This window comes from Aspergillus udagawae, assembly GCF_001078395.1.
Source record: "Aspergillus udagawae IFM 46973 DNA, scaffold_4, whole genome shotgun sequence".
NCBI lineage: Eukaryota > Fungi > Ascomycota > Eurotiomycetes > Eurotiales > Aspergillaceae > Aspergillus > Aspergillus udagawae.
Genome location: NW_025091267.1, coordinates 881,144 through 908,041, shown reverse-complemented (window position 1 = coordinate 908,041; position 26,898 = coordinate 881,144). Strand labels below are relative to the sequence as shown.

Here is a 26,898-nt window from a genome sequence, read left to right as displayed (position 1 = left end):
CAGGACTCTCGATTGATTCATTAATTTGCTTTGAGCACTCATCGTAACTATCATCATTTGAAGGTATTTACAGTTCCGTTTATCATTTTACAGTCGCAACATCGCCCGTAAATTCTCGACTTGACCCGCGAGTTGCTTCGGGGCCTTGGTCCAATCCTCGTCTTTCACAAGGTCTGACCCCGTCTCCGTGAATAAGTAGTCTGCTACGCTTGAGCGGATCTATAGTCGGTCAGCATAAACGCCCTTGTTGAAAAGAGTTACACTACATACCCTAGGAAATGGATGCAGAAGCATTCCGACCATCTTCTTCAGGACGTCTGCCCTTAGATGTTCCAACCGACACAGAGGCGCATAGACTTTGATTGCAGCTTCGAGCCTTGCCATATTCGTGGTCTTAAAGTGTGCCTTTTGCACAAGTACGAAGAGCTTCCTGAAACTATATCAAAGTCAGCCGATTTCAGCCAAACTCTTCCTGCCAATAACGCACCTTGGCTCAGACTCTTCAGGCACTGAGGAGACATAGCCGTCCAATAGAAACGCTGCAAATTCCATTGACGGTATAGCATAGCGATCATCGTGCAAATTATCGCTCAATATGACACCAAGGTCCTTCAAAATAGCGCGCGCTTTGATCTGCTGCTCCGTTTCACTGTAGCCGCTAAGGCTCTGCACCAGTGCTTGGCGAGTAGAACAGATGAGCCCTTCAGCACCGGCAACAGCAGATGTTGCCAATCCCTGAAACAATGGTAAGCGTAGCTGATCGATCGCTTGCAGCTGAAGTAACTGAAGGAAGTATTCGGTCGAAGACACATGGCTGAAATGGTCATATTTTCTGCCTCAGTCAGCAGTGGTACTACCGATTCAATCATACTTTTTCTCTTACCTCTGTAACGGTGGGAAGTCTTCGGCTGACGCCCAGAACTCCTGTAGACAAATCCAAGCTTGTAGACGGACTTTGTCCAACTTTTCTGCAGCAAGCCGGCAAAGACAGCCCACTATATTCTGGGCATAGACAGAGCGGGATTCAGGACGAGATTGACGTCTGAGGATAATCTTTGCAGCTTGAATTGCCTCCAGTCTCAGCAAGGACCCAACATCGCCTCGCCTGTCAGTTGTGTAGTCATTCAGAAATCTAATGATATGATTCGCAATATCCTCCGTGATAGCTGCCTTGCAGTCAGCAAATTGTTTCACTTGATATACGTTTGAACTCACCGATATAGGGCAAAACCCCCGTAGTCAAACTTTTGGCCGCTACTACCCTCTTCTCGATCAACTCCTCCTTATCAGTGCAGCGAAGCAATGCCTCGACCACAGACTGTCTCAGACTATTGACCAGTTCAAGTTGCCTGAACACCGCCCCTAGTACCGAGATCTGTCCTCTGCTCGTTGGCAGCTTCCAGGTAGCACGAATGTGTGCGAACCAATCTTGGATCGTCTCTTCCTGTTTAGACGGTGATAGAAGAGGGAAGAACTCGGATACAGCTTCAGATGATGCTTCTATAGCAACCTCGTCACTCCGAGATAAACATAGCAAGAGAGTCTCATGTGCTCTGTCCAGTGAAGAAGATGATAGCTGAGAGCAAGTAGGCTCATTTCCTTGGGTAACTGATAGGGAAAGCGAACGAATCAAGTGCGATGAGGCTTCAGCTGTCAATTCCGGTCGAGAAATTTGGAGTGTTAGGTCCTCCTTGGTAGGGCCGACTGCTGAGCTAAAAATGTCCCAAAGATCGGTAACTTGTTGGGCAACAAGAATGGCTTCAGATTGCTCCCTGCTGTCCCTCGCTGTGGCTTTGTGCGCATTGAAGGCATCTACTGTGGCAGAAATAGCCAGCAAACAGCCATGTCTCGCCTCGACGTCACCGCGAGGAAGACTCGATAGCTTCTGCCGTAATCGGTGAAACACTACGCTAATTGTCTTGTATGGTTCGTGGATACTGAGTTCTCCGATTGCTTTTGCGGCCTGTCTTCTGGACTCAGCATCAGGAGATCCCATTCCTCGCCAGCCCATCAGAGATTCCACAAGTGGGCTCCAGTAATGGTGACTTAGTGCAGCGGTGGCTTTCGCAACGTCAATCATCGCTCGTGATCGTCTGGCAACTGCGTGATAATCCACCACCTGAACTAATGAAATCCCCTCGGCAATGGTGCTGGGATGGCGGCCGATCAGCTCCTGCAGAGCAGCAGAGGCGCCTCTTCGGATATTCCCCGAAGGATCCATACAAGCGGCACATACTAATTCTGTTGCCAGAATTTGCAAAATGCTCTTTTTATCCTGACGCGATGGGGTGCTTATCATTTGCGTGTCCAAAGTCAACAGTTCTTGGGTCGTGTATTTGCGAGAAATTGCCCATATACCGAAACACGAAGCATCTCGAACGCCGCTGCCTACCGAGCTTCCCGTAGATGATCGTTGTTCGAAATCGAGACCAGAGATGAGCGGCTGCAGTACATATGGAAGTTGATGGGTTGGGGGAGCGCGTCGAAAGAGTAAATGCCCCAGTGTGAGTATCAAGCCTTGCCACCTTTGCGCATCTACCGCATTCAGGTTTCGCTTAAGTAGATTCAGCCCAATCTTTCGCGCTTCGAACGGTGCGACAATTGTGCCATCCGGCTTCTCGTAAAGTATATTTTCTTCTAGGGAGCCAGTGACAGCCTCGATAACTTCAGACGCCATGTCCGGGCCCAACTTCAGAGTAATGATACTGAGTGCTTTGCTTGCGGCGAAGCGGACAGGTGTATCCTTATCGGCGAGAGACACCAACAAATGATCGATTGAATCTTCCAGAATCGAAGAAACTTTGTCCTCTGGAATTGGGCTGTTTGGTCTTTCGCTAAGTGACAGTGCCATGACTGTCACAGTCCGCAGAATCTTGATGATAGTCTTGCGAGCAAGAGCAGACGAACTGATGATCTCAGATACACCCGTTCGCTCCTGTGCAATATGCAGAGTGCGTTCAAAGGTGGGGATAATCAAGGGCGCAAACTCATCCACCTGGCCCGAAGCGCCCAGTCGTCCCAGGAAAGATAAAACACCGATACATGTGTAGACAGAAGGAAGCTCTTCGCTTTTTCCAGGATTCAAAACAGCAAAAGCCCATTCTGTAAGGTTAGTCAGGAGCCCAAGGGCTTGCATATCCCGCCGCAAAATAAGCCGCGCAAGCAACAGAGTGGCAGCCTCCCGTTCTTTACCCGGGACATTGACATATTTCAGCGCCACCGAAAGTAGAGACTTTGCTACCATTGGCGCATGCGCCGGTAATGGCTTAATTTGACCCAGATTGTCAACCGGTACCGGGATATCGTCCGAGGACAAGGACGAAAGGTCAAACGGGGCGAGCAATAAATGCGAAAGCCAGATCAGCATCACGTAGCGCTCCTCCCAAACTAATTGTCGCGGATTTTCTCCGTAAGGTTCGTCTGCAGTGAGCGCATCCCAATTGATGAACGCCCGCAACATTGGATCAAGGTACTTAGGCTCATTGTTCAAAAACCGACTGATAACTTTAACCCCACGGACCTTGCAAAAGGTATAGAGAAGCCGACAGATGGCCCTTGGCAAGGGATACAGTACCTGCCGCTCTGCCTTGGGAGCTCTAGAGCCATATTGGTCGCGATATTTGACCAGGTAAGCGAGGAAGGCATCCACCAGAGGAGGCAGAAGCGCCTGCAGATGCGGGTCTAGCAGCTGCGGCCATTCTTGAAAAGGCTCAAGCTGTAGAGTAACACTGTGAACAAGTCATATCAACGGTATTTAGAGAATGAATGCTCTTACAAGGTTTATAAGTCTCTCTGCCTTGGCAGCCTGCGTCCGTCTTCGTGGGACACGAATACTCTGTCTCTCCTCATTCCGCGGTTTCCAGAGCAGAGATGGCAGCTTGGCGGAGAATTCCTTGACCAAGTCACTGGAAGCTCTCTGTAACTTGATCTCCCTATCGTCACTGTCATCCATGACGAAACTTTGCACCTTTAGTGGATTTGTGCCTCTGCGACTCTGTCAATCAACAAGCAGCGGGGAGACATTGGTTAGATCACGTGATATATACTGCGCATGTCAAGTTGGGACTGATAGCAGCACGATTTGATCCCAACAGAAAAGGAAATATGGCAGAGCAAATCCTATGCGGATCTCTGGAAGTTTGCTAAGTTTGGTTTGCACTACTATAAGGTGATCGATTGCTAGTAGCATATGGCTGTATCGAGTTACATATATTTCGCTAACTCCAGGGATAAAAACAAATCACTGAATTCGGTAAATGCTGGTTAGAGGAAGGATGGCCCAGAGTCCAACTGAGCTCTGACGAATTTATGTAGCTATATGCGCCAAACATGATGCTCACAGGTCTTGGTCCACTACCACATGTGCATCTGCATTAAATCTGCACAAACCTGCCAAATGATGCTCGGCAAGCTCCATCATGGTGTTGCGGATATGCATGACAGATATTGCCACTGCAAGTGAGTTCCACACATCTTGACCCTGTTCACTGAGATCGAGTTGGCAAATGAAATGGCTGTCTTCAGTTCCCCGTTGACCCTTTGCGGCGGAAGGGTCGGTGTTCAGGGTCAAGATGGCGACCACTGGGCCGCTGATAACAAAGCCTGTAAGAAGAGGGGGCCTATTCGATGCTTTTGTTTTTGCTCTATTGGCAGGTGCCACAAGCTCTTTCGTAGCGGATGCAAGGCCATAGGCACTTCGAAATCGATCCGCCAGCTTTTGTAGATGTTGGTTCACTTTCACCACAGCCTTGACGGTACTTTCTCCTCTCTTCCTAGCGCCTATTGCATACAAGGGTATTGCATTTGAGCTAACATGTAGACCTGCGTCGTACACAGCCCAGCGAATGTACTTGCTAATAGCTCGTTTTATGATGGGCTCAGGTCGACGATGCACAAGGCTGCAGTCTCTCACATAGCCGCCGAGAGAGAATAGAACAGAAAGTGACCTGATTGCTGCAACATACTCAGCGGACTATCAAAGGCAAATTGCATGGCTGAGCTCCAACTTACCGTAGAACTCCGAGCCTCTGATTGTATTAATCAACGGCGACGGTTTCTCACCAGAAACAGCGAACAGGGGATTGGGCAATGTGGAGAAGTCGTAATGCCACTGCTTGGGAAGCAAAGGTTCAAAACCCCTCATGGCAATTCGATAGAAAAGTTGTCTCTCCGCTTCGCTCCAGAGACCCTTGGGCACATTGACAGCGTTTGCCCAGCGCTTTGCTCTTTCCAGGGACAGATCTGGTACCGAATCGTTTGCTTCATCTTTCTGAATCGCTAGAGTATCGCCTACTCGCGCGCCAGAGTCAGAATGCCGCACAACGGCGTCACAGTTTTGGGATCTCTTTCGTGAAGAGTCTACCTTGCCCTGGGTATGAGCCACGTCATTTGTATTATCTGCCAAGCGGGCAGGATAGCTTTCTCGAGAGCGTTGATGAGCTTTGGCGAGCGTGAAGAAAGCTTTGTTTCTATCATCCGCGATCTTGTTGAGGATCTCCATGGCTTTCAACACTAAGGGGTGGTTTGGCTGTGTTTTGGCGTTTACAAGCTCCCACGGATTTTTAGTGACCACATCTTCGTCAGAGTTATCAGGCTGAGGATCTGTGAGAGCCGGAGGAACGGGGACTCTTGGAGGTGGTGTTGGTTTACTCTTCATCCTTTTCGCGGCTCGAGAAGGTGTGTCTTTGCTAGGAGTAGGTAGATTCCCAACTCCAATATCAGAGGTCGCTTTCCTTTTCGAGGTTCGTTTGTCTGTAGTCCTGCCCTTGCCCCTCTTCGATGAACCCAGGAACTTGTCCTGGTCATCGTCGTCATATTCGTCAGGAACGAAGGCAGGGTGTAAAGGTCTTCTCTTCTTTCGCTGTGAGCCCCTAGGAAGTTGTTCATCGTCATCATCTTCACCGGCGTCGTCCTTGCCGGGTGTATACGTCGGGTCGAGAGCTCGTTTTCTCCGACCATCTTTGGGAATCCTTAGGGTGAATTGATCATCTTCATCCGGGTCATCGTCATCTTGATTTGGGTCATACGAAGGGTCCAGATCGCGGCGTTTGTTTGCTCTCCTGCTAGTAGCGTCTCCTGTGCTTTCCATGTCCGACGGACCCATCAAGTCGTCGTTGAGGCTTTCTTCGTCATCGAGGTCTTTGCGGTTCGTAACTCGTTTCCTTCGAATTCTGGGGATTGCGGCGTATTCTGACATCTTCGTAGCTTGCTTTGCTTGTCTAGTAACTATAGCTCCTGTCGTTGTGTCCGTCGGTGGTAGGGTGTAGCTCACATTCGTTTCACTCCAAGGGGCAATAGACTCAGCTTCGTATTCGTAATGACTTATCTGATGAGGAATCAAAGTTCTATTCGTATCAAAATCACTGATGGTCTCAAGAGTTTTGCAAGAGGATAGCGAAGATTCAGAAGACTCAGAAGGTACAGGTTTTCGCCTGGGAAGAGTGACACGAGGATGAGCTTGGTGGAGACTGACGCATTATGTCCATCTTCCACTCGCCCTCGAGAAGGGCACAAGACACTAGAATGGCTATCGTCTGAAAGAACGAGTGCATTCCGCAGTGCCATGGTAGGATAAAAAAAATATGGAAGATAATTCTATCTTTAGTGTCCGCACGGTGTCTTTCTTTGTTAGACTCGAGAAAGTGTGTTGACAGACAAAGAATATCGAAGACGCCGATGCCAATGCCAAAGATTAGTCTAAAAGACAGAGAGAGAACCGAGTCTTCGACTCTACCATACCAGTGATCATCTTTGCAATATGGCGTCAGTGCATGTGTTGCATCCAGACCATTATCGACGTTCGCATGGAGCAACACAAAGAGACTTGAAACGCGAACCTCCTTACGAGATGAAACCAAGGAAATATAAGCTGATAGTGTTATGCATACGCTTCCATAAATCAGGAGACAACACTGGCTGGAAGTCCTGAAGCGCGGTAAATGTTAATGGACCTCCACAAAACCCTGCCTTGTCTTGCCTCTCAGCCGTCGTCTACGGAAAAGCGCCAGTACCTCTTTCAAATCAGAAGGTAGGACAATCATCGAACGGAGAGCATTGCATAGCCACATCTCAGAAATGGTAAACTAGAATTCTTCAGGATTAAAGCGATTAGCCCTAAATATTTTTAAAACGAATGAGGAAGACAGAGACCCCGGGACCAAGCCGTATATTCGATCCGCGCTCATCAAGGCCGTAAAAGTGCTCACACCAGCTCTGAAAACTCTCATGGGTATGTTAAGAAAAATCTCCAATGCGAAAACAAAGTGCTCACGGCGACCAGCGATTGGTCAAGAAGTCAAAAAGCAAAGGGTTCCAAAGATCTCGTTGGACGAATGAGCAGTGAAGGCAATGTCACGATAATTCTCAATCAAGACCGAGTATCTTAAGCGAAGTCCGCAGTGTACGAGAAGCCGCGGAACTCCTCCTGCATAGCTTGGGAGAGGACTAGCAATGACATCGTTAGCCTTGAAATAGCCAATACCTACGGGTGATATCTTACCTGACTGCACGGGCGTGAGTACCGGGGTCACACTCGTGAACTCCTGATCGAAGTTGCTTGTATCAGTGGGGCTGCTGATCGTCGGCATGAAAGGTGGAGGAACACGCTTGTGGTAGATATCGTCCCAGTTGATGTTCCTGAAGAAGGCATGCGACATGACTTCTTGAGCGTCTGTGGGCCCAGATCCCAATCTCAGCTCAGGTTCACGGGTGAGCAATTTCTGTAGAATAGAGACTGAGTCCCGAGGCATGTGGATTGGATAGAGAGGCTCATCGGCAAGAATTGCATCGTAGATTTCATCTTCGTCTTCACCACGGAAAGGAGACTGTTGCAGGAGCATCTGATAAATCAGGACACCGAATGCCCACCAATCGACCGCTCGGCCATACTTTTTGTCCAGCAGAATCTGTAAAGCGTTAACTGACGATGCAAAGGCTTGAAAGGCGAAGATTCTCACCTCAGGTGCCATGAACTCGGGTGTTCCACAGAATGTGCTGGTGGTGCTTCCATACCACATATTCTCCTTGCAGAGACCGTAATCGGCAATTTTGATGTGCCCATCTAGAGTCAGGAGAATATTGTCCAGCTTCAAGTCACGGTAAATAACTCCGTTTTCATGGAAGTACTTGAGAGCCAGCAGAACTTCGGCAGCATAAAACCTGTGAATTGCGCGATTAGTTTTTCCGGAAATTTTCTGATATGTGCGGTTCTATGTGCTCAACTTACTGTGCTCTTTTCAGCCCAAACTGACCGCGTTGAATGTGAAGCATCAGATCACCACCGCTGATGTATTCCATAACAAAGTACACACGAGTTTCTGTCTGGAAACACGCGTGAAGGTTGAGAAGGAATGGATGGCGTTCCTTGTTGGCGATCAGGAAGACACGCTTTTCGGATTTAGTGCTCTCCACTTCATCATTTTCAATGATGAACTCCTTCTTCAGCACCTTGATGGCGTAAAGCTTCTTGGTGCTCTTTGTCTCTGCTAGCATGACCTTTCCGAAGTTACCCTTACCAAGAACGGCTAGGAAGTTGAAATGATCCAATCCAATTCTGACTTTGGGTTGCTGAGGAGGAATTTCCTCCTTCACGGCAACTTGTTGTTGCGTTGGCGCAACGACTTGCTGCTGCTGTTGCTGCGGCTGTTGAGGCATGCCATAAGGTGCACCCATCTTTTGCATTGCTTGAGGAGGGATCGCTTGCTGGTAGGATGCATACGCGGCAGGGTCATAGTGGGCGTGCGAGGACGGCGGTGGTTGCACTGGACGGCTAGGATCTAGAGTACGGTAAGCAAGGGCACATGCTGCGCACCTGGTGGTGCAACGAAAATTGACCGAGCGTACCTGATACTTGCTGGGGCGTACGCAGGCCAGTGGCTGCGGCTGCGGCGGCGGCGGCGGCGGCTGCGGGGCTCTGCGAGGAAGAAGTTCGCGGAGGCAGGTGTTGACGCTGAGCCGCTGTCGGTGACTGTGGAGGAATATAAGTGTTGGTTGCGGCGCTGATAGCCTCAGCGGACGGCTGCCTCTGAGGGGCACCGTAGGCACCCTCGACTGGCTTTTGCGGATAGGCGAGAGTAGCATTATCTTGAGGGGCTTGGGGGGGACCTCCTGGTCGAAGGGTACGTCCACTCAGACCGGAACTGACAGAGGCTGATTTATTATGGTTCTTCGCTCGAATGAGAGTTTCCAGGATCTGGTTGGCCGCTTCCATGGACATGCCACAGAAGTCAGGGACAAGGTGGGTACATTGAGCATGGCAAGTAAGACTACATTCTGCAAGGGAATCGCAAATATATGTCAGATCCTGTATTGAAAAAAATGCCCTAGTGTCATAAGGAAGACATACCTGTACAGCGCTTAGCGCTCTTTCGTCCGAAAGGAAGCAGGTATCCGCAGTGACAACACCAATTGGCCGAGATGTTGGAGAATCCCTCGAAGCGATGCGGAATACGGTGGTTGATCTTCTCCTCGTCGGGGTCCGTTTCGTAGTTGGCCTTGCTGATACATTTGGTGACGACCTTTGGATAGCACTTTCGGTGACAGGTATATTTACAGTCGGCACACTGCATGCCGGCAGCATATTTCAAGAAATCACCACAAAGGGCACAGCGCATGATGTTGTAGAATTGCTGCGTGACAAACTTGTGACCCTGCTTCTCGTGCACCTCCTCCTTCTTCTGTCGGACGGCACCTTGACGGTTGAGACCGATATCGAAAGGGCGGCGATCCTTCAATTGCTTGGCTATAAATACGTCAGTGCGCTGAAGTAGTAAAAATCGCGGTATACAGGTACTCACCGAAGCTCAGCGTCAGGTGGATACGACCAACTGGCTCCAACGCGAACCAAGTGTCGATCAGGACCGGGCCTGCGGAAGGGCCGCCGGGAGCACCACCGGCATATCCTTGACCTGGACCGCCAGGATGACCCCCAGAGGGTGGTCGATTGGACGAGCCCGGCGCTCCGCCAGCGTCTTGCCTGCCATGTGCGCCCCCATGGTCCATCTTATCTGCAGAGACCCAGCCCGAGGCGTTAAACTCCGACTCGATCTTCTTGCGGCGCATTTCTTCGGCGATGTCAGATATGCGCACCCAGAGCATGCCAATAGGGGTGGGCCGATCGCCCGACTTGTCGTATACGGTAAGCTCAATTTCATTCGCTTTGTCAATGTCAATGTTAAACCCCTCATCTTGCCATTTGTCGGTTCTGGTAGCTTTCGTTCTCGCTTTGATGGCATCCTCTACTTTGACAACGACAAAAGTCTCAGGACCTCTGGAGAACCTTGAGCTGGCAGCATGATCGACATCCTTCACAGCATGAATACGCAATGTTAATAGACCGGTCAACGGCTTGCGCAGGTTTGGTGTGCTCAAGCTTTCGTCTGGTCAAAGCAAGTCAGTAACCGCAGATTGCGAAGACCGGGCAACAAGCAGTGGCTGGCGACGTACCGTCAGGTGCTTCGGCAGATTCAATATCCACATGAAGGTCCTCATATCGTTTGAGAGCCTGCTTGAGCAGCTGAATTTTCTGATTACTCTCGATTCGCCTCCCCTCTGCGTCCTGTCGGCTCTTCCTATCGCCCTCATCTTGATATAAACGGACCATCTTCTCGATACCGGCCTTGTATTGCTTCTCAACGCTCAATTTAAATTCCAGTTGAGATAACATGAGCTGAATCTTCGGTCCAAGATAAGGAGTGTCGTACTTGATCAGATCTATACGCAAACGGTCCCAAGTCAGTAGACGAACTCACGCGATCTCCGCGAAAAACACTTCAAACAAGTTACAACATCGCTCCGCACAGCAAACAAGTAGTAGAACCTACCCAGTTTAGTATAATTCGGCCGGGCCTTTGGAATGGGGGCAAAAGGACGAGGATCCGCAAAGGGCGCTCCGGACGGCATGGACCCTGCCCCTCCATGCGGATATGCCCCGGAAGCATCCCCATACTCCTTCTCGTGACCAGGATAGCCTGATGCGTAATCTTTCGGAGGAGGAACTGGGCCCGACCCGTCAGGATTCGGAGGAAGTCGTTTGTCTGTGGGGGAAGCCCCTTCTTGCTTCATCTGTCGGAGCTGCAGCTCCCGCATCTTCTCTTCGAGATAGGCGATGTTTTTCCGACCATCGCGAATATTCGCATCGACTCTCTGCTGCACGAGCGGGTTATCGGTCGACTGGCGCATGTTCGACGCGGCAGTGATGAGAGCCTTCTCCCGCTCGATCTTGCGGTAGACCGAGGCAATAAGGTCGTCCCCGTCCATAGTGGCAAGGTGGTCCGAAGACGAGAAAGTCGTGTTTTCTCGAGAGACTTCGAACCTAGTCACACGATGGAAAATTAGTACGAATCCGGGGAAACGATCGAATGGAAGAGGTGAGGATATATGGATGGGAAGTGTGGGAGGCTGATAGAACCGTCGCGGGGTTCTTGTTGACAGGTGCAAAGGAGGGGGGCAGATGGATCGCAACGAGGGCGGACTAACAGTAGTCAATAATAATACCTTACAAAGATGCCACTCGGGAAACGTGAACCAATGCCCAGCTCGATGACAAAATCACTTTCTTTCTTTCTTCCCCAATCAACTTGAAGAAAGATCAGAAGATGATTGAAGTGAAACAGCTTGGCTCCTGGATCGACAACCAGGGAAAGCAAGGTTGATTTTCTCAAGACGGTTTTTTCTCCCTCTTTAGGCCGATGAACTGGGCTGTGCTTGAGTCCTGCCAGAACTCGGATTCGTGGGAATCTGGCTTGACCGCCCGCCAGCAAAATGGGTATGGAATGATGGGGAATAATATTCCTAGTATTCTGGTTGGGTAGCGAACTGTTGAGGCTACCTACCTGAGTATCTATATACGGTGAATAATTGATGTTTTCCTGCTGGAAATAGGCCAGCAGCTACGACGAGACCGGAAGGGGCTTGAAATACGCCTTAATTCGACACGGGGGCAACAATCAGTGATGTTATACTATTGTGAGAAGGCGGCAATGGGAAGAAATAACGGGCTGGCCTGGCTGTGGCATATAAGGTGAGATTTCCGAAAAGTTTTTGAGAAGGAAGATCTGATTCATTTCACAATCTGATATCATGGGGAGCAGCTGGGTCGCTTGGTTGATGCCACAGCACGAACAGCTTCATATAGAAGACTCCGAATGTACATACGAACACAAAGAGTCCTGAATCAGTGAACGTATCTGGTGACTTATCCACAGGTGCCAAATCCTAGCTGGCTAGGAGATATTTATTTTCAAGGGATCTAATCTGTTCTCTGTACAATGTCCCCAAAGCACCATCGTAGCACCATCCAGCCAGATATTTTGTGGTGACCTGACTTGCCCGTAGTCATCCATAAACCTTCGAGCTTCGAGCACGTCCCCAACAATCATGTGGCTCCTCTATGCGGCCTGTCTCTTGCAGTAAAGTAAGTTTAAGTCACACATGATCTCCTGTGGACTTAGTAGCTCACCCCAGGTTGGGCGGCGGGTGTGTTCTGGAGGTACATTCCTGGGCCAGGTCAAGAGAAGCGAGGAATGCCAGCCAGAACCAGGAGAAGACAACTAGGCAAACAGAAAGATCCAGCCTGCAGTGGGAAGCTGACACATCAAGCAAGCACAGGAGATGAGAGGCTCTTCAGATAAGGTCATGTTTGCCCCTTGTATGTCATGGTCAGAAATGAATACTGCTCCTTCCCAGCAACGGAATGTTGCTTGGGCGATCCTGGTTTACCTCTCATCTCTGAGCTAGTGTCAGAGAAAATCTGAATATGCTGAACATTGATCACCGGAAGTACTATCCATTGGCGTTTTGAGGCTGAGGATTTGGATGCGCTGTTGCGAAAAAGTCTTCCTGCATCATTAGACCCAGAAGTTGTGTGAAGTACCGGCCCTCCAGTAACACCATAAAACTCAGCATAACCCATTCCCTCATTAGTTTGGCGATCCAAGCAACTCTATTCAGACCTCTTGGAGACCTTAGGCATCAAGCCCCAACCCACAAGCATCACACCATATAATCCAATGCAGATTGGGTGAAGAACATATGTTCCCACGCTCTGCGCCAGCAAGCCTGTGAAGAAAGGCGCAACGGCACCACCACTACTTCCCATAGCGCTGATAAAGCTCAAGCTAGAGATCTGAATATTTCTAGGAAGCAACTTGCTGAAGACCGCTGTAGCACAAGGGTAGACGGGACCTAGCAGCAATCCCACAATAGCCACAGAAACCGCGTCCCCGATGACATTTGGAATAAGCCACGTCATAAGCTGGAAAGCAGCAGATCCCACAACCAGCAAAATAACCGCAAGCTTTTCTCCAGCCATATGCGCCGGATGCGAGAGCACAAAGCGTCCAAGGGTAATACCCGCCCAAAATCCGGCGCTGACATAGCCGACATGGGAGGGATCTCCTTTACGATAGCTGATCAGGAACGAGACAACCCAGCCTGAGATAGAAACCTCTGCACCCTGGTATGCAAAGATGAAAAGAGCCCCGAGTAACGTCGTCTTGTTCTTGACTGCTAACTTCAATAGTTGCTTTTTGCTAGCCACATTATGACCATGCTCCAGCTGTGAAGCCGTCTGCTGAAGCGCGGTGAGAAGTTGAATCGGCAGCTCTTTTTCATACCCGCGGAAGGTCCACATTGCAAACGCTAGATTAAACACTGCTAGTGCGAGGTTGATGGAGTAGTAAAAGGACCACTGAACCCCGTCGGATACCATGGCCGTCGCTATTAGAGGTCCCATGATCCCCCCAATGCCGTAGGCGCCGTGCATGGCGCCGAGAGAAGCCGTATTATTCGCTAAGTTCGCACAGAAAACATTGTTCAAGGCTAAATTCAGCGCGATTCCGAATCCCAGCAGAAAGAAACTGGCCACGACGGCTGGAAATGGCGGTTTGAAGAGAATGATCACATATCCTGCAACCAACAAACTCATTGATAAGGCGTAAGATTTTGAGCGCCCGAGTTTTGCCTCAAATAATTGTGTGACTGGCGCAGCAAGTATGAAACCCAGCGCATTAGTCACAAAAATCAGAGACACGACTGCGTAACCGATATTGTAGTCTTTCTCAAGGTACGGAATCAGAGCACCCGGGCCGCTGTCATTCAAGCCATTGGCCACATTCATCATACAAGCACTCAAAAGTCGCCATCTAGTTGTCGCAGATGAGGTGGGATTTGGCAGTGGATCGATAGCATCGATAGCATCGATAGGACCGTCTCCTGCAGGTGAGCCCGGAAGGCTCTCCAACTCGCCGGGAGTGACTGGTGTGATAGGCATGCGAACTCCGGTGCTTGGCCCTGACGCATGAGACTGGCGACTTTCGCGCATATGATCGAGCTCGTATTCGGAGGGAGTGCGAGCGATACCCTGCCTATCTTTTCGCACCACGGCCGCAGGGTTAGCGATTGGTGAGGCGCTCTCGAACCGCACCACAGCCCCAAAGGCTGAGGAAGACATGATGAGAGTGTGTTATCCTAATCCAGCTATATCAAGAAAGTGATATCTGAATGCAGCTGGAGAAGTCGAACAATTCCCGTGGAAAAGAGCGTGAAAAAAGAAATCTGAGAAGCCCATGAGGTGCCACATTAACATTTATAATCGACTTTGGAAAATGAGTTCCGATGACGACCAGCTGACTCAAAGTCAGATATCTTCATGATAGGGGTGCTAAGTTCATCGAGGTTCCAGAACACAAAGGGGAGCCATTTAGTGCGTTGTCAGCTGGCAATTTATTTTGCCATCTTTCCAATCGTTAAGGGACAGATGGTTCACAATGCATATGTCGTCAGCCTGTATGGACGACGAACTATTCATGCTCCAATCATCATGGTCGTCGGGAACTTGCGATAGGTGCGGGATGAGGGGGAAAGGTACCTACGATAAAGCTCCACAGTAGTCTATCCCCGCCACAGTAAAGTTTTTTTTACTTTTTAATCTTGTATTTCATCTGTTTGTCAACTCCACCACTTTGACAAACAATAAGCAATTGTCAAAAAATTGTGCCTGAGATTTGACAGCCATTGAACTCAACACTGAATTGAATATACAGAGTGAAGTCAAAGTAGGGTTCTTGCTTGCGTCATCAATTTTGCTCTCTCAAGAAGCCATGGGCCCTCCAAGAAGAAAGGTGCTTGCTACAGCTGAAGAGACTTTGTTCCCGCCTGATGAGCTTGCTCAAGGACAACAAATTGGCCGAGTCATTAAAGCCACTGGGAACAATGTCTACCTGGTCGAATATCCTTCGAAGGCGAGAGCGCTGGTAGAATTGCCTGCGCGGTTCCGATCCACAATCTGGATCAAGCGGGGTTCCTATGTCGTGGTTGACACGAATGCCTTAGAGGATAGAGACAATAAGCTCGGCGGAGAAATCATCAACATCGTCAGGGATGAAAAGGCCTGGCGTAAAGCTCCTTTTTGGTCAGTCTGATGCTACTATGAAGGCGGGACATCCTGCGGTCTATGCGATATGCTGACAGTTCCCATAGGCCAAAAGAGTTCGTCAAGCAACCAACTGCCATGGAATCATCTGATGAGGAAGACGAGTCGAATGTGGGCAAGATGCCTTCGTCAGACGAGTCGGATGCGTGATTAAACCTCCGAAGCCTTCACCCAAACGACTCGCCTTCAGCTCAACCATTGCCTGGCCCCCTGGCAAGGAATGGTTTACTTGTGGATCCATCGATCATCAAAAAGGTTGGGGGAAGCAAGTAAACAGGGATCTTTGCAGCAACTCCCTCACGAGGGCTGAATGTCAGATTCATTGCAAATGTTCTTTTTGGCTACTCTGATCCAGATGCTTGCGACTGAATGAGCTGCCGAGCACACCGAATACTTGAGCAGCGAGTGAGAGGATCACGACTAGAGAACTCGTGTTGGTACTAGGATATGTGTTCCAAGCCCACTCTTGCGCCACCCAGACGATGTATACAAGGATCGGATGGAAGCCCGCCTGCCAAAGAAGGAAGGGTGTCGTGCAAGCAAGATAAGCAAAGAATTGGTAATGCAGCGATCTCGCGCACAGCAGACCAATCGCAAGTGATGACAGCATTGCCGTCATTATGAAAGACTTGGAAAGGGGAACTGTGTGGTAGCGTCGTTGGCTTAATCTATGCAGGAAGCTTGGCAGGTTTGATCCAGACGGCTTCAGCCAAACTGTGGCAACAAACAGACCCAACAGCAAAATGTGCAATGCCAATAGGGCCAGGGAAAACTTGCGCGATAGAAATAGGTCTTCTCCAACAAACCTCCAATTGACTGTCCACTTGAACATGAATTGTCTGGTCAGCTCAAAGGCTCGCGAAACATATCCCGTCGGGTTGTTTTGCAGAAACGGTATTCCAAGTAAGACCTACTCGCCTTGTTAGCCATTTCTTTCCCTCGAACAAAAAGGGAGTCTTTCTACCTGGATGAGCACCGCAAGAAGTCCTAGTTGAATACTTGGTCCAAGGGATAAGCTGAGCACCAGCACAACTGCGATAGCAGGAGCCAGAAGCAGCAGCGTCATCTTGATAGCAACACCTGTAGACCATACAATGACTCCAGCGGTCCACTTCTTGTTCATGAACAAGAGGACAGTAACCCACATGGCGAAAGCCGCAAATCCATCGTTGAATAGGCGCAGCAAGAAAACGCTATGAAGCCGCTTTGAAAGCACAAGGGGTATTAGGAGATACGGAGGGGCTCCGGCCTGTCTATAACAGGTCATCGCGACGGTCAAGGTAGACAGATATAAAATAGCGAACAGAATTTGTCCGAGGAAGATATCTCGTCCTTCATCCGTAAGGTGGTAAAGGATGTTGTAAATGTACACGTGGGCGGCGGGATACACCAGAGGCCCCGTAGACCCTTTGATCAAGGTGTAGTCGCGCTCGCCTGAGATATAGAGTGAGATTTGCTGCATGTAGGTCGTCCAATCGATCTCAGTATCTGCATCCAAGCGTTCAATGTTAGCTCTCTGTAGCTAGCTATGTTCCTGACATTCTAGAACATGATGCTGAACTCACACGGGACCTTCCAGATGATTAGTGCGCAAAGGACGGCATCGCCCAGAATAAGTAGAGGAGCAACCCATCTTGTATGCCTGGGGTTCATACAAAAATCGCGCAGAATGTGCTTCAGGTCCATTATATCGATAGCGACGGTATATGAAGTTGCATTGTTGTTGCAGGTTGCCTGAGAGTGCGGAGCCAATGACATTCGCCATTTTCCGGCTTAGCTCCGAACACGACGGGCAGAGTGGAAGACCCATTGAAACCGCCATCAGCAGAACCAACCAATTGAGCTGGAAAAAACATACGATAGTAAAGTCCATAAGGTGTCATTCATTCAATTCAAAAAGTATATCAACATAAAGCCGATACAAGTGCTAATATCTACACTATCTGTACATGGGTATAGCAGGCAATTGTGCCCTTTTTCGTGGGACAAGTAACGGCATGAAGACTGCACGATCGGTTGAAATCAATGCGCTTTGCCTATTATGGTATCACACAGGATCACCGAGACCATTGCGGACCAATTTGTAATATCAGCCTCCTTGGTTTGGGGAGGCCACCGACTCAGTCCCGAGAGTCCGCTGTTTCTGCTGTCCCTCAGCAGTTGGAAATCCTAACAATTGTCCCAAAACGCCCTTGGGCTTAGGAACAGGGCATTCCCTCCCTGTATTGGCCAGACGTTCTGCTTCCTCCTCCATTTGTAAGAATGTCGACACCTCCTCGTCTGAAGACTGGGGCCTTGCTTGGTGTATTGAAGCTCCATCTTGTTCGAGCATGTTTGGGTCTTTCCTTCTCTTTCTTCGAATTCTCTGTAATTGTTGTCCATCGGCGGTCACAATCATTTCGGAATCCGCCAGCGTACGACGCGGAGCGGGGCATGGGAAGACATGCGGCATGCCAACGACAAAGAGCGATGCGAGGAGTGTCGCTGCAAAGAGCGACATGGTCGATCGTGACCGCGGATGTAGATGAGGCGGCATTTCGGATGTGATTCAAACGAAGCGATTGATACCAGAGTCGTCGCTATGACATTGACATGGAGAGATCGTGGTGCTAAGAGCTAACATGTAAAGACTCATTAGCCGAGTGGGGATTCCTCAAGCGGGACGAACAGCTCACCTTATCGTTGCTCGATTTAATGTTATTGAATCAACACATAAAAAGCAGAGAATGTCCCAAGAAAGACATGGCTCTCTTCAATGGACAGCGTTGCTGAAGCGGGAGACGCCGAAATACAACTCGCAGCAGCGGATGGAGAGTGCGAATTGAGTTGGATTCGACCTTTGCTCTTGGCGGTCACGATCTTATCTTATCGCTCTGCGTTGTGATTGGCCCGAATCGCTCAGTCATGGAAGTTGTGAACGCGCCACAGGACTTTGCTGCTTCTGTTGCTGCAGGGCTCCTTCATCTGGACTGCAAACCACTTGCATCCACCCCTGTTTCTTTCGCTCGCCCCCCGAGTTACGAAGAAAATGACTGTTGATTTTTTCTGCATATAGCGCTTCCGTTTTTGTTCTTTGCTCCCTGGGTTTCCCAGGCTAGGCTAAGTCGATTTTTCCGTGACCCCCTCGGATCTAGGACGACCCACCGATTGGTCACCAGCCCGCTCCGACTTGATCATCCCTTTCATTCTTTTCCTCCAGTTCGAAATACTATGAGTGATCTAGACAGGTAATACTGGGGAATTTTGCTTGCCATGTATCCTCAAGTCCCTCACTGACTTTGGTTGCTTTCATCAGGGCGATCGCGCAGCTTCGCGCTTGCCGTTTGATCCCCGAGTCCCAAGTCCGCGAACTGTGCTACAAAGCTCGAGAGATCTTGATAGAAGAAGGGAACGTCGTGTCTGTGGACGCTCCAGTCACAATATGCGGAGATATACATGGCCAGTTCCATGATCTGATGGAACTGTTCCGCGTCGGGGGCGATGTTCCTGACACCAACTATCTCTTCATGGGTGATTTCGTTGATCGCGGGTTCTATTCTCTCGAGTCATTTCTCCTTCTCCTCTGTCTCAAAGTTCGCTATCCTGATCGCATCACCTTGATACGCGGAAATCACGAGTCTCGCCAGATCACAACCGTCTACGGCTTCTACGACGAATGCATTCGCAAATATGGCAGCGCCAATGTGTGGCGGTATTGCTGCGAGGTCTTTGATTATCTGGCGCTGGGCGCACTTGTGCTTGGGGCCAGCTCAGAACTGGAACCGACCGGCTCAACGATGAATGACACCACCCAGTCCACGATGCCGATCGATGAGGCGCAATTGGAGACGGAAGTACTCAACTCGAGAGGAGAGGTCACAATGAGCACCTACAGACGGCGACAACGATCTTCATCAGACGCGTCGACTGATTCCAGAAACCTCTCCCCACCTAGGGATATCTCCGCTGCGCCTGGCCAGGCTCCCGCCAGATCCGGCGCACCGGGTACTGGGGCTTCGGGCAACGCAGCCGGTAGCCACACCAGTCGGACCGGTGCTGTGCTCTGCGTGCACGGCGGCCTTTCGCCGCTGATAGATACAGTGGATAAGATTCGCCTGATTGACAGAAAACAAGAGGTTCCGCATGAGGGCGCCATGTGCGACTTGCTCTGGTCGGACCCGGACGAAATCGAAGGATGGGGATTGAGTCCGCGTGGTGCAGGCTTTTTGTTCGGTGGAGACATCGTGAAGCAGTTCAACTACAAGAATGATTTGTCCCTGGTCGCTAGAGCTCACCAGCTCGTCATGGAGGGCTACAAGGAGATGTTTGACGGCGGGATCGTCACTGTCTGGTCAGCCCCTAACTACTGCTACCGATGTGGCAATGTGGCTGCAATACTTGAGCTCGGCGAGGATACAAGTAACGGGGGTACGATTGCTAGAAGCAACGGTGATTATGGGCGGAGTAATGGGGTCTCCGACGGCGGCGGTTCAGGGGTCGTCAGTCCTGGTAGAAGGTACAGAGTGTTTGAGGCCGCCGCGCAGGACACGAGGGGCATGCCTGCGAAGAAACCTGTTGCTGATTATTTCCTGGTGAGTTTTCCCCGCTCTCCCCTGAGACACGCTGAGTTTACTAACTATGCGCAGTGATACCATGTGATGAACTTGTCTTCCCTTCTAAGAATTCCTTTCACATTCTTATATAGGCCGGCCCAATCAATGAATTCTTCTCTTTTTTTTTTCAGAACATTGTATCCTTTGTGCACTATAAATATTTCATTGTAGTCCTGCGCATAAACATGGAAGGAATCAAAGTGTATCGTATGTCTGGTAAGCACCTAGGTCTAAGGGTATGGTTGGCCATGAGCGACACTGAACGCCGAGCTTGCAAACAGATAATAACATTATTATCATCTCCAGAGACATTGGACTATATATCCTTTTTCATTAATGGTGCCAAAAAAACTCAAAATACCCAATCCCATCGTTAATCATAAACTATATATCCCGGACCATGACATAATACACTTCGTATACAAGATCCAACATAAAAATTATGGCTGGAAATTGCCTGGAAGACCTAAATTGTTATACCCAGAGATGCCGGGAACTTGTTCCGACTCGGCCATATTAGGAGGCACGCCAACGGGGTACCTGAAGGCCTGTGGCGCTCCGGACGTGCTGTTGGGTCCTGCTGTCTGTCCAGGGTCAAGAACATTGTTATCGTAGCGCAAGTTTGAAGCCGGCCCGGCGAAGCTCGGGTTCAAACGTTGCTCCCAATTATCCGCCCCCATGCTTAAGAGTGCATTGGGATTGCGGGACCACCAGTCATGGCTCTCCTGCACTAAATTTTCTGATTCGTCAAAACCGGTTAATGGAGAGGCCTCTGTAGCCGAAGCGGTGTTCTTGTCTGTGCTGAAGGTGCGCACTTGACCGTTGCACCAAGCGTCGTGCTGTGTTAGTGGGATAGCCTGCCTTGGTCGGTAGCCATGAGGGACAGGCCTAAGATAGGTTGGTTCCGGTAGAGGCGCATCTGTTGGTGGAATCTGGGCGGTAAAAGAGCGATGGGCTGCTCGCATCGCGGATAAGGACGTTGGGAATGAGAGTCCTGAACGATATTGTTGGTCGCCTTGGAATGAAGCTGAAGTTGTAAGGTTTTGAGGAGAATCTCCAGGTTGGGTTATTGGTGTTCCTCCGGGGACTGGTGCTACATAAGCAGGAGCCGAAGACGGAAGCTGCGGCGAAACGGTCGGTGGGGATTCTTCAGACGTCGAGGGAGATGCTGCTTGATCCCATGAGCCCCAAGAACCCCATTTCGCGTGCGTTCTCTCAAAGATGCTTGAGGCTTCAGTAGGCAACTCAATCTGCCACTTATTGGCAGATATGTCGAGGATGCGAAGCGTGCGCCGAGCACAGAGCCAGCTCTCACCCATCTCGTCTAAGTTGCGGAGGCCGTGAATAATGTCCCTTTGCGCATTCTTTTCAGGTAAATTGAGAAGATGGACAGTGCAAGCAGTATGTGCAATATACACCGCGACGTTAACTATTTGTTTGAACCCATATGTGCGCTTATACATCCGCAGCAATTTCGATATGGTGGCTGCGGCTTGTGTGCATAATTTGCGAGGAGAGACATGCTGAGGAAGGGGAGAGGTGGACTTGGTGTATCTCAGGAAGGGGCGGTACAGGTGTATGAAGAGGAGTTGGTAAAACATGCTATTTACGATCATCATTAGTGGCGGCGCCCCATTGCGGGCTGAGTGAGTGCTTGCTTACTGCATAACAAGGACCTGAGGAAGCTGGCCCTCTCGAGGTTCCAACTCCTTGGGTAAGCCTTTCTTCCAGGCTTCAAGTCTAGTATGTATCTCGCTGAGCTTTTTAAGCTCCGCTTGTTTTGTTGGCGGCTTATCCATTGGGCTCGGGTGGTAGAAGTAAACAAGCAAGTCGCCGCTGATCTCACTCAGCTTGGCAAGCTGTAAAGCCACAGTCCTAATCCGCGAGGGTTGTGTGTTGTCCTGGGTCGGTCCAGAGTCCGTGTATGGGGACCAGAGCTCTGCCTCCTCATTGGGCAAGATATCGATCTTCGGCACGCAAACCTGCGAGGTCAATAATTGAGGCTGGCGGCCAAGGTAGTTAGACCAGCACCTGTCTTCGTCAGAATACATTTGATAAAATGAAAAAGGGTGACAAACTTATCAAAAAGAAAACAACCCCAAAATGTGATCCGTCTTGCATCTAATTCTTCGTCGGCAAGCTTACGAGTCCCCAGGCTGTTGGAATCCAAGTTCAGACCTAGGTCAAAAGCCATACGGAAGCTCATGCCACTGTACACCCAACCTTTGCCCTCGCGACCGCAACCAGCTTCTCTAACTGATAGGAGTGCTAATGCTTGGACGGTGCACAGCTTTGCGTTCTCATGCTCATCATTCTCGAGGACCAACCTCTTGGCTTCTTTGAAAAAATGATCTCCCGCAGTCGCAGAATTGCTAGGATCCGCCCGAGCGCCTTTCCACGAGGTAAAATGACAACCCAGGGCAAGCATCGCATTGACAAGTAATGACGAACAGTATTGGCTTGAAACACCACGGATGTAGTCGCGGTAGAAGAGATCTTTAGGAATAGTGGTGAAGAACGGATAATGCCAGGTGAAGTACATCGTCATGAGGTGACTTATCAATTGCTCGTCGTCGGTGACTCTCGTCCACCGAGTGACAGAGTACTCATGGCTGCGGTCCAATGCCTGGCCCCTCAGAGTCGAGTCAAATTCATTGAGCTCTGATCCTGGTGGAAGAAAGATGAGGTTGGACGTGCCTCCAATATATTTACGGGAACCGTCCAACATAAGCTCACCCATCCTTCCTGCCAATGTAGATACAAATTGATCATCTTGCGTCGAGGACTCGTCTCCGCTGGGGTAGACCTCCCCAGGTGCGGGCAATTTGTCCCGGCTCATGATCGATTGAGCCACATCTTCCAAACTGTCACAGGAACGTATTTGCCGAACTAGGTCGAAAGCGTCTTCTTCATCGTAGTTCAACAGCGCCTGAATTAAAGTGTGTAAAGTCGAATTTTTTGTCCTAAGGGTGTCCGTGTCCTTTTTGTATACACCCTTGCGTCTGTGATCAGAGTTCGGATCGTAGACACCTGGAGGACAAGTTAGCACCAGTTTCTTTCCTTCTTTCCCTCCTTTTTGGGTCTCTCCATACAGGGTGTATGATAAACGGATGAGCATGCGGCACAGCTCGGCAGGTTCCCATCGCACTGGTAGAGGAGATATAGTAAGAATATGACAAAGAAACAACGCTAAGGGAAAATGTTGACTTATTACCTTCGACTTCCTCCTCCGACAAGCAATGCAGGCCGTGCTTACGCAGCGTCTCTTGGACGTCGGACCATTCTCAGGATCCAGGCTCTTAGCTTTTCCGGCTGATTTTCCTCGGGGTCCTCTACCAGAAGGTTCCGGGCTTAATGATTGAACATCCACCGCAGTATTCCCTTCCATGTTTGGCAAGTCCATCCAGGAACATTCAAAGGAATCGTCGAGTCAAAGCAGACCATGCTTATGTCCGGTGTTGATAGTGTGTCCGCCGCTGAACGGAGCCCGGTAGTTGCGTGAGCAAATCTCGTCAAGATAATGGGCGTATCAGTCAATATGCGCCTAAGGGATTGTGCGAACCTGAGATGGATGGAGAAGCATCAGTACATGCATGTCAAGCCGGGCGACAGCTTAAAGCGACTCAGAGCCTGAGGTCCATACGCTTCATTGAGGTTGCAGATTACACACAATCTTCGTGCCTATATCTGTCTGGATATACTCACAGTCCGCGGACTGCAGATATAATTGAATGTACTCCGTAAGCAGCGCGATAATCACACCATGGGGTTTCGATCCGCAGTGGAGGCGGGATCGTGGAGGATGGATCCAGACATCAAACTTGGGATCAATGCGCTGAAAGCAGAAAAATGATAGGAGCCTTTGAGATTGTCAGATTGATTGGACAGAAACCAGAGACGAGATAAAGCCACCCTGGAGCGATAGCTTCCCTACTTCTGGATCGCTGTGAACCTCACTGCCGCCGCCGCCGCCGCCGCCTCTGAGAAGTGGGCGATAAGAATCGCTGACTAAGGCTCGCCTGCGCCGGTAGGTTAATGACAACTGGGACATCTGCCAAAAGGAGGATGTTGAGCAAGCGGTTGACGAATGAGAGGAGAATTCGCCAGTAGTTAAATACATTGCAATCACCTTGTTGGATAACAAGGCCGATAGTGGGCTCGAAAGAACCTCTTCTTGTTGATAGCAATGAGATCCCTGAAAATGAGGATTATCAGACAGTCGGATTTGGCCAATCACAGCGAATGGGTTTCTGATGCTACGATCTGCCGAGATCTGAGGTTATAAGCTAACGATATTTAATGGATAAATGTGCACCTCTCAAGCATCACACCAGTGGCACAATAGCTGTACCACATAAGCCCCCGGCACGAGCGAAGTCTGTACTCTCCGCATCTGACCCTAGATAAACAATCCAGTCTAACTTCCAGTTGCAGATCATCTGTGATACCAGAAAAGTGGCTTCGTATGACAACTAGGGCTGGAAATATTGAAAACTTTGGATGACTGTATATCATTTTTCAAGGACACGTAGTGCTCTCGAACATAAGAACCCCTCTTCTTCGATCACATCATCCTAACAATTCTCTTGAAAATAAGAGGATCCTCTTAAGCGTTTGGAGTATCCGGTTGGGAAAGTGCCTTTCGTACCTCAGGATCCTACCTGCCTTACTGTGCAGATATGTTACCATTAATAATGCGTTATTTCCCAGCCACAGAGTATCTTGGTATAGCTTAACTAACACGAAGGTGACTCCGGTATGTAGAGGTTACCATACTTCTTCCGAGATAGGAAACTATTTAGATTGTTTGATAATATTTACACATTGGCACCTACTCACCGCAGCTTCGTAAGGCACCAGTCAGGTATCTCGTTAGGTACCCTTTAGAAACAACCTACCTCATTTGCGGCTGAAACTGAGAATTACCTCCGGTATTCCGAGACTAAGGTACAATGGAGAAGAAATGCGAATACGTCCATATTTGGGTATGGATCTTGGTACCTTACCTTGTTAATTCCGGACTTCTGGGACGATGGGATGGCAGATTTGCGATCAATTGAGATCGAATATAGACAGCATACTTCTGTACTTACATCTTAATTTCATCGAACTTCCCATAAACATGATCTTCATTGAAAATGCTGAGTCCATCGCTTCCCTTTGGCGGCAAAGGGAGGATCTTATGTACACTTCTGCATGCAAAGCGGACAGGGTGCCTGTGGCCGTGAAATCATCCAGCATAGTGTACTGATGGGTTGTACGCCGAGTCTAGAAACGCTTCATACACCGTATCGACGGGAATGGTGGCGCTTGAGACATTTCCCATAAACTGAGATCAGCGCAGGCCAATCCGCGCCTGGGTTCGTGGGCGTCGTGACGGTCCAAAAAAGACCGCGAATGGTTTGGACGGCTTGTTGAAGATTCAACCTAGTAGTTCGAGCTAAACACCCAGTCCGACGCCATGACTGTAATGATTGCGATCTGCAGGTAGGGTCAGCAATCATCCTAATCCTACTATAGGTATATGGATAACAAGTCTTACAAGAGACAAATCTACTCCTGGTAGAACGGTCACGTCCAGGACAGGTCGATAGCCCTTCTTCGAACTCGGGAACAAGGCCAATTTCTCATTGTGAGGTATACTTTCGCGAATCTCGGCGACCTTCCTGTCCCCATCCACAACGTCGAATGAAGCTAGGGCGTTCCCATACTTTTCAACCTCTAAAGTGAGTATCTTTTCCTCCTCCTTTTTCGACTCAACGGCTGCTCTATTCTGGAAAGTAATCTTGAAGTCACCGACGGACCATCCTGCGCTGGCCGTGGCTATATTTGCATGCTTGCTTCCTGGTAGCGTGACAGACCACGTATTCTTGAGCGACATCTTCCTATGCAGCTCGAACAGAGGCAGCCCAGAAGCATCCCAGAATTCGCGACAGGCACGAACGCTGAATTTACGACCTGTCGCAGTAAACAAGGTCACCCCATCGCTATCCTCAATCTTATACGCTCTTGAAGACTGCCTGTCACCTTGCGGTCTCACAACTAAAAGTGTCCTTGAATCCGTGACATATTCAGTTCGTACGGCGATTGGACGGCCCGGCGCTTTTAATACTCTGCGAAAAGAGCTTTGCGAGGACGAGGAGGAGGAGTAGGAGGATGATCTAAACATTGCGACGTGTATTGGAGCTGGTTTGGTGAACTGCGGGGAAGCGCTCACTTATATTCGTCATACCTTAGCATTAGGGCTGGATTGGTCGGAGTCTACGGGTAATCGTCGTAGCATGGATTCTTCCATGTCCTTTGCACAGCCCCGCGATCAAGCCTCAGCTTTGAGACGGAGTCAGCTTAGGACTGGTGTAGAAAATAGCTCACTTCATGATTCTTCGAGATTGGGATAACTTTAGTACCAAAAAGGAGTCATTTATATGTTTCTCGCTTATGAGTCGACGGAGGATCTGCAGTTTTATGCGTCTTGTTGGGGCAATAATGAATCATGTGATCTACACTATGTCGAAGGTGTCATTGATACTAAGATGCATTATTCTCAGTTACGTTAACGAGTACTTCGTCGCTTATAGGTATGCCTTGATTATTGTGTTTCAGATGGCGAGCTCTCTTATCTTTCATATTGATTTTAGTTGTCGGTCGACCTTTCAGCCTTTCAAGGTTGGGCAGGCAAATATGATAATTACCAACACACTGAGTCACTATAACTAACCAATCTTATTATCTTACTTGGTATTCTGACTACGGTAATAACGAGTGCCTTAATACTGTAACTGGTGCAGCACACAACAGTTCCATGTATTCTAATAATACGCACTACACATAGACAACTGCTGGCAAGGTAAGGTAGTATTGAACTAGTATCATCAT

The 26,898-nt window shown here is 49.4% G+C and overlaps 10 protein-coding genes across 10 annotated transcripts; 2 read left to right on the top strand and 8 right to left on the bottom strand.

Annotated features, from left to right (window-relative positions):
- Positions 1–87: 87 nt before the first annotated feature.
- Aud_005696 (tubulin-specific chaperone D) lies at positions 88–3,952 on the bottom strand (the record flags this gene model as incomplete). The annotated part of the gene is made up of 6 exons (XM_043290615.1): positions 88–219; positions 271–436; positions 488–832; positions 884–1,166; positions 1,216–3,715; positions 3,776–3,952. 6 exons carry the CDS (start codon positions 3,950–3,952, stop codon positions 88–90), a joined length of 3,603 nt encoding a protein of 1,200 aa, XP_043146550.1.
- A 384-nt stretch (positions 3,953–4,336) lies between these two features.
- Aud_005695 (uncharacterized protein) lies at positions 4,337–6,196 on the bottom strand (the record flags this gene model as incomplete). The annotated part of the gene is made up of 2 exons (XM_043290614.1): positions 4,337–4,953; positions 5,011–6,196. The coding sequence occupies 2 exons, from the start codon at positions 6,194–6,196 to the stop codon at positions 4,337–4,339; spliced, it is 1,803 nt and encodes a 600-aa protein (XP_043146549.1).
- A 1,185-nt stretch (positions 6,197–7,381) lies between these two features.
- On the bottom strand, positions 7,382–11,256 carry pkcA (protein kinase c; the record flags this gene model as incomplete). Its single annotated transcript, XM_043290613.1, has 9 exons — positions 7,382–7,443; positions 7,499–7,904; positions 7,956–8,157; positions 8,225–8,774; positions 8,842–9,270; positions 9,344–9,739; positions 9,795–10,376; positions 10,444–10,710; positions 10,821–11,256. The coding sequence occupies 9 exons, from the start codon at positions 11,254–11,256 to the stop codon at positions 7,382–7,384; spliced, it is 3,330 nt and encodes a 1,109-aa protein (XP_043146548.1).
- Positions 11,257–12,940: 1,684 nt separating this feature from the next.
- Aud_005693 (putative MFS efflux transporter) lies at positions 12,941–14,449 on the bottom strand (the record flags this gene model as incomplete). Its single annotated transcript, XM_043290612.1, has 1 exon — positions 12,941–14,449. One exon carries the CDS (start codon positions 14,447–14,449, stop codon positions 12,941–12,943), a length of 1,509 nt encoding a protein of 502 aa, XP_043146547.1.
- Positions 14,450–15,098: 649 nt separating this feature from the next.
- Aud_005692 (putative eukaryotic translation initiation factor eIF1a-like protein) lies at positions 15,099–15,580 on the top strand (the record flags this gene model as incomplete). The annotated part of the gene is made up of 2 exons (XM_043290611.1): positions 15,099–15,409; positions 15,478–15,580. The coding sequence occupies 2 exons, from the start codon at positions 15,099–15,101 to the stop codon at positions 15,578–15,580; spliced, it is 414 nt and encodes a 137-aa protein (XP_043146546.1).
- Positions 15,581–15,749: 169 nt separating this feature from the next.
- On the bottom strand, positions 15,750–17,116 carry alg3 (dolichyl-P-Man:Man(5)GlcNAc(2)-PP-dolichol alpha-1,3-mannosyltransferase; the record flags this gene model as incomplete). Its single annotated transcript, XM_043290610.1, has 3 exons — positions 15,750–16,340; positions 16,395–16,918; positions 16,996–17,116. 3 exons carry the CDS (start codon positions 17,114–17,116, stop codon positions 15,750–15,752), a joined length of 1,236 nt encoding a protein of 411 aa, XP_043146545.1.
- Positions 17,117–17,519: 403 nt separating this feature from the next.
- Aud_005690 (uncharacterized protein) lies at positions 17,520–17,930 on the bottom strand (the record flags this gene model as incomplete). The annotated part of the gene is made up of 1 exon (XM_043290609.1): positions 17,520–17,930. One exon carries the CDS (start codon positions 17,928–17,930, stop codon positions 17,520–17,522), a length of 411 nt encoding a protein of 136 aa, XP_043146544.1.
- A 710-nt stretch (positions 17,931–18,640) lies between these two features.
- Aud_005689 (serine/threonine-protein phosphatase) lies at positions 18,641–20,058 on the top strand (the record flags this gene model as incomplete). Its single annotated transcript, XM_043290608.1, has 3 exons — positions 18,641–18,657; positions 18,726–20,001; positions 20,056–20,058. The coding sequence occupies 3 exons, from the start codon at positions 18,641–18,643 to the stop codon at positions 20,056–20,058; spliced, it is 1,296 nt and encodes a 431-aa protein (XP_043146543.1).
- A 404-nt stretch (positions 20,059–20,462) lies between these two features.
- Aud_005688 (putative C6 transcription factor (NirA)) lies at positions 20,463–24,073 on the bottom strand (the record flags this gene model as incomplete). The annotated part of the gene is made up of 5 exons (XM_043290607.1): positions 20,463–21,624; positions 21,685–22,053; positions 22,101–23,052; positions 23,728–23,857; positions 23,915–24,073. 5 exons carry the CDS (start codon positions 24,071–24,073, stop codon positions 20,463–20,465), a joined length of 2,772 nt encoding a protein of 923 aa, XP_043146542.1.
- Positions 24,074–25,449: 1,376 nt separating this feature from the next.
- Aud_005687 (uncharacterized protein) lies at positions 25,450–26,191 on the bottom strand (the record flags this gene model as incomplete). Its single annotated transcript, XM_043290606.1, has 2 exons — positions 25,450–25,503; positions 25,565–26,191. The coding sequence occupies 2 exons, from the start codon at positions 26,189–26,191 to the stop codon at positions 25,450–25,452; spliced, it is 681 nt and encodes a 226-aa protein (XP_043146541.1).
- Between the last annotated feature and the right edge of the window lie 707 nt (positions 26,192–26,898).